The sequence below is a fragment of the Schistocerca piceifrons genome, chromosome 3 (assembly GCF_021461385.2).
Source record: "Schistocerca piceifrons isolate TAMUIC-IGC-003096 chromosome 3, iqSchPice1.1, whole genome shotgun sequence".
Classification (NCBI taxonomy): domain Eukaryota; kingdom Metazoa; phylum Arthropoda; class Insecta; order Orthoptera; family Acrididae; genus Schistocerca; species Schistocerca piceifrons.
This window is the reverse complement of record NC_060140.1, coordinates 609,959,937-609,972,048: the sequence shown is the minus strand read 5'-3', so window position 1 is coordinate 609,972,048 and position 12,112 is coordinate 609,959,937. Positions and strand designations below refer to the sequence as shown.

The 12,112-nt window shown below is 42.7% G+C and overlaps 1 protein-coding gene across 3 annotated transcripts in view; it reads left to right on the top strand.

Annotated features, from left to right (window-relative positions):
* Nucleotides 1-264: 264 nt before the first annotated feature.
* Nucleotides 265-12,112, top strand: part of LOC124789392 (zinc transporter ZIP11) — a 431,807-nt gene continuing 419,959 nt past the window's right edge. For 2 of the 3 annotated variants that reach the window (XM_047256725.1, XM_047256724.1), the window contains exon 1: nt 265-456. In XM_047256725.1, coding sequence (XP_047112681.1) covers nt 349-456 — 108 coding nt within the window. In that variant the 5' untranslated portion in view covers nt 265-348. The remainder of the gene's footprint in view (nt 457-12,112) is intronic. The other variant, XM_047256726.1, reaches the window with a different exon arrangement.

Here is a 12,112-nt window from a genome sequence, read left to right as displayed (position 1 = left end):
CAGATTTCAGATGTAGATGAAGACGCGCCCGTTTTGTGTTTATGTGTTACGTTGTAATTACTAGAAGATATGCTGCATTCGCTTGTACATGAATGATAAAATACGAAGATGAACAACGTAATAGAACTGAAAATATGAAGTTAAAGCTTACAGTGAAATGTAGTCGAGAGAAGCGTCGCATTGTCTGTGGCTTGGCATAGAGTGACAGATTGGCGTTAAGGATTGTCTTATGATTATCTTTGAAGCCGTTTAAAACATCCTTCTTCTACAACGTCTTTGCCATATGTTTAAATGTTTTGATAAGGTAGATGTTTATTATTATTAGTAAATTTGTAGAAAAAACAAATTATGATTCGCACATGGGGCCCAATCACCCAAGCATTATTAGGCACACTTTTAACATGGGGAATCACTGCAGCCGGATCGGGAATGGTGATAATTGTCAGAGGTACACAGGTACGTGCTTTAATCCTAACCTCAGTGTAGCTTCTAGATAATATTTATTCCTTGTCATAACATTTTCAGGAATAAAAAGTGTTCCTGTATAGCCAACAAACTCATGTGGCAAGTCAGATCGTACAACCAGTGTTAATTAATGATCAAACTGTATTTGTCACGATCCACGTCAGATGTTTCCTGGAATAGCAGAAGACTTCTGGCGTCGTTCGATATCAGCAGAGTGTCAAGTAGTTGCACGGAAATGTTAGAGGAAGACATTTGTCGAACATATCGCGACCGTAGAATGTTTTGATTCTGTTCTAATAGATGCCATTAAAATTTCTGACAAAACTGTTTGTGAAGCTTTGGTAACTTAAACTCATGTTGGCAAAGTCGGAAGCAAAGTATAAAAAAAAAATTGTGCACGTGAATATTTTTTCTTGGCAAAATGAATAAAAAAATTGACCGAGTACACGTGTGCAGATTCTTTGAGTGGTTATTGCTACGTATTTTTTCAGGTTTATGAGCGTACATAATTAAGTATCAGTAATGAGCCAGTGTAGTTTTTTTGTATAATTTACCACACTTGTGTTGTGTAAACTAAAGGTGCAAGGAGTATCATTATTGCTATTTCAGCTGAATGTTTGCGATTGCCTTTCGTTTTTTTACGGTAGTGATACCCTTTAGGGTAAAACTGTACCTTCATAATAAAATTTGAATGTAAGACATTCCGAATGAAGGACAAAAGTGACATGCCAGTCATGCTTTTTGATAGTATCTGGTATTTGATTAAATAGTAAGTGTTTGAGCAGCTATTGGTTTTTCTAATCAGGCTGTTTATCAGTAACTACCACAAAACTTGTACCTGTTCATTTGTTCACTTCTGGTACTTAGAATGCTTCTACTTACCTGTTTTAAATTTTGGAGAGGCCCATTATTACTGAAATTGTAATGGGTTCCATATATTCATTGCTTAGGTGATGTGTGCCAGCCAGATCTTGCTGATCAAAACTAGTGACATAATAAAGAGATTCACTTAGCAGGTGTCAAGTGGGTTTACAACTCTGGAAGGGCAATGTATTGAAAACCATTTTCATGTTACCCAGTATCAACCTGCGTTGTTCAAGCATTAATAATTATCATGGTAACTAATGCTGTGTTTCTGTTTTGACCTTGGACTGTTATTGCCAAAGTGATTCTTAAAAAAGTTGCTCATCATAGGTGGGTTATCTGACTTTAGAACTTGCAGATTGTTGTATCCTGCTTCTGACATTCCATAAAAGTATGGTAGTCTTCTGGCCTCCTGTCTGAAGACTGCTTTGGTGCATCTCCGGTGCACATTAGTTTATATACATTGACACACACACTCAGTGGGACACCTTACAGTCCTGGTGGGTGTGCCTCACTACTAGTCATCTCAGTACCATTACTAGTAATTTCCTTTTTCAGTTCCACTTGGCTATAGAGTGAGGGGGAAAAAAGGGTATCTACATGCCTCTATACGAGCTCTAATTTGTGTTATATTCTTGGTGCTTGTGCTTCATGTGTGTTGGTGGCAGTAGAATCATTCTGCAGTGAGTGTCAAACGCCAGCTCTCTAAATTTTCTCAATTCTTCCTCGAAAATACAATGACTGTCCATCCAAGGACCACCATCTGAATTTATGAGAGACCTTTGTAATACTTGTTTGTTGTTCAAACCTGTTGTTGTTGTGGTCTTCAGTCTTGAGACTGGTTTGATGCAGCTCTCCGTGCTACTCTATCCTGTGCAAGCTTCATCATCTCCCAGTACTTACTGCAACCTACATCCTTCTGAATCTGCTTAGTGTATTCATCTCTTGGTCTCCCTCTACGATTTTTACCGTCCACGCTGCCCTCCAATGCTAAATTTGCGATCCCCTGATGCCTCAGAACATGTCCTACCAACTAGTCTCTTCTTCTTGTCAAGTTGTGCCACAAACTCCTCCCCAATTCTATTCAATACCTCCTCATTAGTTATGCGATCTACCCATCTAATCTACAGCATTCTTCTGTAGCACCACATTTGGAAAGCTTTTATTCTCTTCTTGTCCAAACTATTTATCATCCATGTTTCACTTCCATACATGGCTACACTCCATACAAATACTTTCAGAAACGACTTCCTGACACTTAAATCTATACTCAATGTTAAAAAATTTCTTTTCTTCAGAAATGCTTTTCTTGCCATTGCCAGTATACATTTTATATCCTCTCTACTTTGACCATCATCAGTCACAAATGTAGTGGCTCGTCTCTGAATTGCTTTGATGTCTTCCTGTAAACCAATCTGACGCAGATCCCAAACAATTGAGCACTTCTCAAGAATGTGTTATGCTAGTGGCCTGTTCTGCTAATGTGGTAAAGGACCAAAATTGGAGGTTGATAAAAAAAAAAAAAAAAAAAGTTACTGGTCTATACTTAGTGAAGGGACAGCTGACAGGTTTTAACAACAGATTGACCAGTCAGCTGTTTCTTCATTCAGTGTATGTTTCCAGTCAAATGAAACTAGTAACTGCTTTCAAGTCAGTTATATGAATGTTCTTCACTCAGTCTTTAGGTCTGAGTTTTTCTGTTAAATGTGAGACAACTGACTGATAAAAGTCTTACTATGTCATCAGTTGTATGGATGTCACTCATGTCTCCAGGCAGGAGCGTTTTCACTTAATTATTGTTAGCCTTTTCAGTTAAAACTAAATGATAACCAGGGCTCCTAACTTTTAGAGAGAGTAATAATGTACCTTCTTTCAGGGAGGGGTAAATAAACATTATAAAGTATTTGCAAGTTATTTACATATTCGTAAAGCTAAATATGAATGTTTCATACTGCTGGTATAAGTAGGCTTATCAATTTTTGATTGGTTTTAAGAGTTCAATACGTGGTGCTGCGTTGTAAATTTAATTTGTTTAGATAAATGGACAGTTATGTTTTTAATTTAAATTTATTGAAGCCTGTCTTTCTCCTCCTGCCAGTTGCGCAACCCACTCCCCCTGTTCCTCCCCTGCACCTGCAATAATTCTCTTTTGGTAAATGATAAATTGATGTGACTAGAAACCGTGAACAATACAATTTCAAACAATGGGAAATCCAGGGTAGACTGTAGCAATATAATGAAAAGGATTAGTTGCTACTCACCATGTAGTGGAGATGGTGAGCCACAGAAAAGCACAACAAAAGACTGTTAGAAAGTTAGCTTTTGTCCAACAAGGCATTTGTCAACACATACACAGAGTCTCTGGCAGCTGGAGCCTGTCTCCTGGCTCCAGCTGCCAGAGACTGTGATCATGTGCGTGTGAATTGCATTTGTGTGTGTGGTGTGTATTTTTGACAAATGCCTTGTTGGCCGAAAACTAACTTTCCAACAATCTTTTTGTTGTGCCTTTCTGTGACTCAGCATCTCCACTATATGGTGAGTAGCAACTATCCTGGTTTTAAGTGGTGACTTAATCACTTGCTATTTAAGCTTGTAGTGGCAAATGCCAGAAGTGTTCTTTGCGAAAAATATTTATCATTTGTTAATTTTCTTTGAATTTTCTTAGTCAATATAGTTTTATAATATGGGTCATTACTGCAGATTGCATACATATGACATTGAATTTATGTTGAGAATTATTTTTTTTATCCAGTCATAGCTTATTGTTCCTCCCACTGCTATTTATATTTATCTCTTATATGTATGTATTAAACCGGGGATCTAGAAATGATGGAGAGGCTTTGTCCCGCCATAGCCCTCAGTGGTTCACAACCCCACAACAGTCCATCCACCCCACAGCCGCCCTACACCGAACCCAGGGTTATGGTCCCAGGGAACATATCATACCAAACAAGTGTAACCCTAAATGTTTGCGCGGTAGAGTAATTATGGTGTCCATGTACGTGTAAACGGTGTTTGCGCTGCAATCACCGACACAATGTAACTGAGGCGGAATAAGGGGAACCAGCCTGCATTTGCCGAGGTAGAGGGAAAACTTCCTTAAAAACCATCCACAGGCTGACCTGCACACCGGACCTAGACACTAATCTGCTGGCGTATTCGTGCCAGGGACCGGCATGCCTTCCCGCTTGGGAAGCAGGGTGTTAGACCATGCAGCTAGCTGGGCGGGCTATTTATCTCTTAGTTAAGGCTTTATTGTTTTACTGCTGTATCATAATCACTTTCAGTATTATGTATTTCCATTTAAGCTGTATAAACAAACAAAATATGTTTATAAATTCCAAACATCACAACTTTTTACAACACTTGAAATGCAAAAATGTGGATGATGTAACTCAAGGTTGTCTCCAAAGGTGTTCTAACATGTTGAAATGTGTGTCTGTACTTGTGTTAATATCGAGACAGATGTTTTTTGTGTAAGCGTCTGTCTATCACGTTACTGAGATGGAACTTGCTAGTTGTCTTTCCTGTGATCAATGGTCACAGTGTAGCAGTAGTCCTTCTTTCTCCACAGATGCAATCAGCTTTCTGATGGGGATTTACATGCAGGAAATAAGTGTGGTATGGTATTGCTGGTTAAGAAATGAACCATACTCTGTCTGGTGCTGACAAATATTGTCTTGAGTCACTCCCAGATGTGGAGGAAGAGTGCATCTACTCTACAAGCTGTTTCCCAGTTATCCCACTCCATTTACCGTGAATTTGCTTTTGAGTCTTTGAGCTCTCTCCAGATCTATATTTCTCTGTCAAGGCGATCTCTCAAAGTCTGCCTCTTTTCGGCCAATATTTTGCCACACGACACTTAATAGTTTTGTGTATTGAGTATGTCCTGACCACCATGCACAATGCCACCACTAATATGGTGCTGAAAGGCCCTGATAGCCATGGGAGCACCTGTGTCCACATGCTGGTAGCAAAACAAATTGTTGATTTATTATTATAATCGTGGGTAATCTGTAATTCACTGTGTTGATCATGCCAAGTGTTTGCTGTTACGTGCATGCCCTTTCTGTATCTGGTTTGTTATGTTAATTAAAGTTTAAGGCAATAATGACACAACAGTAGCTTGTAACCATGTTTTATTTTATATTTTCGTCTAGTTTAACTGTAGAATTCCTTTGTAAATTTTCTTTTCAGCATACTGTAAACGGTCTACTAGCCACAATGGTGTCGGTTTGGAGAACACCAATTGCTCATGGTTTGGAGTACTGCTGACATTTCTGCTGACATTTTCACTCCAGCCTGCTCTCTTCAGTTAGTCATTATCACAAGAGGAGGTTTTCAGCAAATGTGACTGCTCCCTCTTTGCAATCATCCCGTTCCATTAATCTGAATAGTCCAATGGTAATGCTCCAGAAAATAGGGCTGCAGATAGATCTCTTCAAGCTCCTATTGGTAAATTTTTTGCTCACCTTGGTTCTCTGCTTGCTGGTCAGCAAACTATTTCTGCAGTAGTCAAGGCTGTTGTATACAGCCGCTGGGAGCTGCAGGTCTCAAAGATGTGAAAACATTTCTGGGCACCAAAATTGCTGAATGCTCTTGCGATATATCTATTAGTAAAGCTATTGCATATTTCTTTCACATTCTTTTACTATTCAAATAACCTGACGAACTGGAACGTCTTTCGATTTTCCTGCTGTGAATTTGAGTTGATCGGGGACCAGGCCCCTGAGTGCCCTTTGTATCTAAAAACAAAGGAGTGACTCCTCTACCTTAGACATTGAGTTTGGAAGGCAACTTGGTCGATAAGATTTGGGTTCTGAAGTAATCTTGCCCACAGATTTTTAAGTAATAACTGTATTTGCTAATTTCTAGTCCTCAGGCACTTGTCCAAGTCAAGGGGTGTTGCTAAGAAGTTTTGTCCGGTACGGGGTGATATGCACAGTGACCTGCTGTGGTACTTGTGAGTGAATTTCATAAGGGCTGGGAGATTTCCCTGTAACCTCTTAATGGCTGAAGTACCTTCCTCTTGTATGAAAGGATGGAAATGGTGCCCATCATGTAATGCATTTGTTTATAATTGCACGTGTTTAGAATCGTCAGTGTGTGGATTGTCATCAGAGAAGAGCTTATATAAAAGAAGTTCTATCTTGTGCCTCTGTCCCAGTATCATTTCACCACTATCCTGCCTCAGTGTTGATAATACTAATGGCATTTTTATTCTCTTGGTCAAAGTTTATATGGCTCAACCCAGTGATTAACTGTCCTTATAATCCTCCCAGTGTCTCTTCGTAGCACCTGTCAAGGGGCTCACAACTCTTTTTGTGAGCTTGTGCTTGGCTACCATGAGGCCGCAGCCTTTGCAATACTACTTCCCATGCTGTGCTGCAAACCTATACTTCCACAATCTGTTTCCCCCTCTGCCTTTCCATTGGATGGCCTTTTGGGTGTACACCGTGCTTGGACCGGGTACGTGATTTAGGCCCCTGAGGCCGCAGCCTTTGCAATACTACTTCCCATGCTGTGCTGCAAACCTATACTTCCACAATCTGTTTCCCCCTCTGCCTTTCCATTGGATGGTCTTTTGGGTGTACACCGTGCTTGGACTGGGTACATGATTTAGGACCCAAGTTTTCCATTTCACTTATGGTATTCTTTACACTTTTTCTTTAATAAATACATGGTCCCCATTGTTGGGTTTGCCACCTTTCTTTCCAAATTAATCAGAAGTGTGTATTGTGCAGGGAAGGTCACCCATTGTGTGTCTGTTCCACCTTTGTGCCTTTCCAGCTTAACACCCTTCCTTTCCAGTAAGGTAGTATACCCAAAAACCCAGGAAGGTAGCAAACCCATTTTGTGTGTATGTGTGTGGGGGGGGGGGGGGGGTTGTCGAGTATGTGCATGACAGTAGCCTGACCACGCAGTATCTCACTGTTGGTTCCTGAGCTGAAACCTCCCCTTGTATATGCCAAGGAGTACGTGCCCATCATGACTGTCATTGGGAGTCTGAGCAATGGATTACTGGTCAGCTAGCTGTTGGTGATGTTGGGTGGCACCCATGGGGAGAATCTCGAGTGGTTGGCACCATAGCGGATGTCTTGCTTATGAAGCAGTTGAAGCTTTCTCTTGCTGGTGGTCACAAGACCCCAGCAATCTCTTCAGAAGGAAAGAACTCATTCAATGCAGAGGCATATGACCCCAAAATGTTTCCTTACTGGCTAGGGAGGAATGTAGAGCTAAGTGACAAGCAGAGAAATCCTTCCCCCCTCTCCCCTCCCCCCCCCCCCCTCCAATACCTAGTTTGTAAAAGAACATATGGGGATTCTTTTTTTGCCACAAAGCCTTTATTCTTTGTAGAGTCTATAGAGGGAAAGATTGGGAAAGTAGCATCCATCTACAAAATGGAAAACAGGTCAGTTTTAATTAAAACAGCATCCTCTGCCCAGTCATGAGCATTGCTTGTGCTTGTGACAAGCTGGATAACATCCTATGACTATCACTCCCCATAATAGTCTGAACATGGTTCAAGGTATAATTTTGCATTGTGGCCCCCTCTGACCACCTCTTGCAATCTGATGGTGAGCTATGCACCACCTTGGAGCAACTCTGTCCATCATGTTCACAGAGGGCCGAAAGACAATAGGGTTGCTACCGGGCCCTTCATCTTGGCCTTTGAGGGCAAGTCAGTGCCTGAAAAGGGCAAGGTGGTGGTGTACCAATGTGACATAAACCTTATGTTCTCCCCTCCCCCTCTCCCCCAATGCAGTGCTTCGAGTGTATGAAATCTGGGCACATCTCTTTGTGTTGAAACACCGGCCCAGTCTGTAGGGAATGTTGATGACCATTGCACACAAATGTTCCTTGTGCTCCTCGCCCCTGTCTGCGCCGAGTCTAGGGAGTACCACTCTCCCTACTCGCCAAACTACACTGTCTTTCAGAGAGAGGAAAAAAATGTGGTAATATAAGACTCTAGAGAGATTGACGTACCAAGAGGCCAACAAAAAGTACGAGTGTCTACATGCTACATGCATGGCAGTGTCAAAAGCTACAGCTATGATGATGTCACCCTCTCTGCCATGGTATGCATCCTACAGTGAACCCTCAGGGTTGCTTGACCATGCCTGCTCCCCTGATGGTTGGGGTCTCTCTTCCTGTTGCTTTCCCACATCCACTTTGGGAACAGTGACTCCGCACCCACCAAGAATGCCAATCCCCATCCCCCAACCATACAAACATCACCCTCATCTCGTGTTTCACGTTAGGAAGGGGTCCCTCGGGACACTCTCCTCCATGTTTTCTGCCAGCCTTCGACTGGATATCAGCCAGCGGCTGAAGGAGCCACAGCCTGCTAGTCGTAGGGCTTCACAATCTTCTTCAGCCCCTGAGACTAATTCTGGGAAGCCCTCACAGTCATCCAAAACCCGCAAGGAAAAGAAAGACAATAAGGAATCTTCCAAGATGAAGGAAATTCTGGTGGGCTCCATGCTAGCAGGTCCCACATGTTCTCCTTCTGCGGCCATGGCAGCGATCCTGATAGCCCAAGGCTCCAGATCGCATCACACAACATGTCTCAGAACCTGTGTGTCATGATACCATATTCTCACACCCACCAAGTGAACCTGGGACATAACCTGCCTCCTTGGCCTCTTCAGGCCCACACAATATACCGACAGCCCGATTCTCCACTGGAATTGTAGCAGTTTTTTCCACCACCTGGCAGAGCTACAGCATCTCTTAAGCTCCTCCCCTGATTCCTGCATTGCCCTTCAGGGGGCTTGGTTTCCAACAACATGGACCCCTACCCTTCGTGCCTGCTGGGGATATTTTAAGAGTGGTGCTGATTGTGATAGTGTTTTTAAGAATCGTGCTGATTATGATAGGGTTTCAGGAGGAGTTTACACATATGTTCTGGACTCTGTATATAGTGAACCTTTGCTTTTTGATACAACTTTGGAGGCTATGGCTGTTCGGATAAGGGCATTTCAGTATTTCACCATATGTGATATATATCTCCCTCCTTATGACAGAGTGCCTCAGAACACATAGTTACCTTGGTTTTTCAGCTCCCCCTACATCTCCTAATCTTGGGCAACTTCAATACTTGTAACCCCTTATGGGGTGGAACCAGGATCACTGGCCGTGGTAAAGATGTCACAAACATACTGGCAGATCTTGACCTCTGTCTCTTGAATACTGGTGCCTCAACACACTTCAGTGCAACACATGGAACTTAAACTTCTTGGCAGATCAAAACTGTGTGCCAGACTGAGACTTGAACTTGGGACCTTTGCCTTTCATGGGCAAGTGCTCTACCATCTGAGCTACCCATGCAAGCTTCACGACCCATCCTCACAGCTATAATTTCGCCAGTACCTTGTCTCCTGCCTTCCAAACTTCAATGAAGCTCTTCTGCAAACCTTACAGAACTAGTATTCCTGGAAGAAAGGATACTGCAGAGACATGGTTTACCGTCAGCCTGGGAGATATTTCCAGAATGAAATTTCCGCTCTGCAGCAGAGTGTGCACTGATATCAGTTTTAATCTCTCAGGAAGTTTCATATCAGTGCACACACTGCTGCAGAGTGGAGATTTCATTCTGGAAACATGGAACTTGCTCGGGCATTGATCTCTCATATTTGCAGTCCTGGTTTTCTCCCAGCTGTCCGCTGGAGGGTCCACAATGACCTGTGTGGTAGCGATTGCATCCCAATCTTCCTGTCCTTCCGTTATTGTCACTCCCATGTGTGCCTGTCTAGACGGGCTCTCCAAAATGCTGACTAGGATGCTTTCTGAGCTCCCTGCTAAATGGGGGCACTGACGAGGCTGTCTAGAATGCAACAGCAGCCATTCCATCGACAGCTGACTTAGCAGTCCCCCCTATTCTTTGGCAGCTCCCCATCGGAAGGTAGTTCTTTGATGGACCCCAGTAGTCACTGAGGCCATTAGAGATCGTAGGTGGGCTCTCCAAAACCATAAGTGGCATCCATCAGTTGAGTACCTCGTTGCCTGTAAGTGGCTCTGTGCTCAGGTCTGCAACTTACTAAAATGATGGAAACAAGAATGTTGGGAATGGTACATTTCATCCATTGGACCACTTTTGCCTCCTTCACAGGTTTGGGGAAGATCAGTCTCCTTTGTGAATATCAATACTCTGCAGGTGTGGTTACTATTTCCTTGGATGGTGCTGTTTTTGGCAAACCAGACGCTGTAGCTGAACATTTTGCTCTGCATTATATTCGAACCTCAGGGGCTGAGAATAATAAACCTACCTTTCGTGTCCTTAATAAGTGGATTGAACAGTTGCACTTATCTCTCACTGCATGCCATCTGAAGCCCTATAATGCTCCATTCAGTGAGTAGGAATTCTTCAGTGCTCTATACATAGGCCCTGATACAGCTCCAGAGCCAGACTGGATCTACAACAAAGTGCTCAAACATCGACCAGTGGATTGTCAGCTTTATCTCCTTACCATCTTCAACCATATCTGGATTGAGGGTGAGTTCCCAGCTCAATGGCGGGAAAGTATCATTGTCCTGGTACTGAGACCGGGTATGCATCCCCTATATATGGACAGCTATCGCCCATGTTCTTTGTAAGTTGTTTGAATGCATGGTGAGCTGGTGCCTGTGTTGGTTGCTGGAGCCTTGAGGGCTTCTGGCTCCATCCCAGGGTGGTTTTCGCCAAGGCTGTTTCAATGTTGATAATTTGCTTTGCCTGGAGTCTGCCATCCAGACAGCTTTTGACCTACATAAACACATCATTACTGTCTTCTTCGAGCTACTAAATGCTTATGATATCACATGGTGACATCACATCATTTTCATCTTACATGAGTGGGGTCTTTATTGTCCAGATCATCTTGTCGCACCGTACTTTCCGGTTTCGAGTTTCCCACATCCACCCCCCCCGCCCCCCCCCCATATCAAAGACAATAGTACCCCTGCACTGACTGCAGGATGCCATTTGAAAGACACAGTCATGGCTTTCAGTTTTCTGCTGCCAAGGGTCCTGTCATATACTTCTGTTGCCATCGTACTATTCGTCCACAACCAGAACTTTAAATTGATGACCAGTTACTAATGTGTTGTTGTTGTTGTTGTGGTCTTCAGTCCTGAGACTGGTTTGATGCAGCTCTCCATGCTACTCTATCCTGTGCAAGCCTCTTCATCTCCCAGTACCTACTGCAACCTACATCCTTCTGAATCTGCTTAGTGCATTCATCTCTTGGTCTCCCTCTACGATTTTTACCCTCCACGCTGCCCTCCAATACTAAATTGGTGATCCCTTGATGCCTCAGAACATGTCCTACCAACCGATCCCTTCTTCTGGTCAAGTTGTGCCACAAACTTCTCTTCTCCCCAATTCTATTCAATACCTCCTCATTAGTTATGTGATCTACCCATCTAATCTTCAGCATTCTTCTGTAGCACCACATTTCGAAAGCTTCTATTCTCTTCTTGTCCAAACTATTTATCGTCCATGTTTCACTTCCATACATGGCTACACTCCATACAAATACTTTCAGAAATGACTTCCTGACACTTAAATCTATACTCGATGTTAACAAATTTCTCTTCTTCAGAAACGCTTTCCTTGCCATTGCCAGTCTACATTTGATATCCTCTCTACTTCGACCATCATCAGTTATTTTGCTCCCCAAATAGCAAAACTCCTTTACTACTTTAAGTGTCTCATTTCCTAATCTAATTCCCTCAGCATCACCCGACTTAATTTGACTACATTCCATTATCCTCGTTTTGCTTTTGTTGATGTTCATCTTAT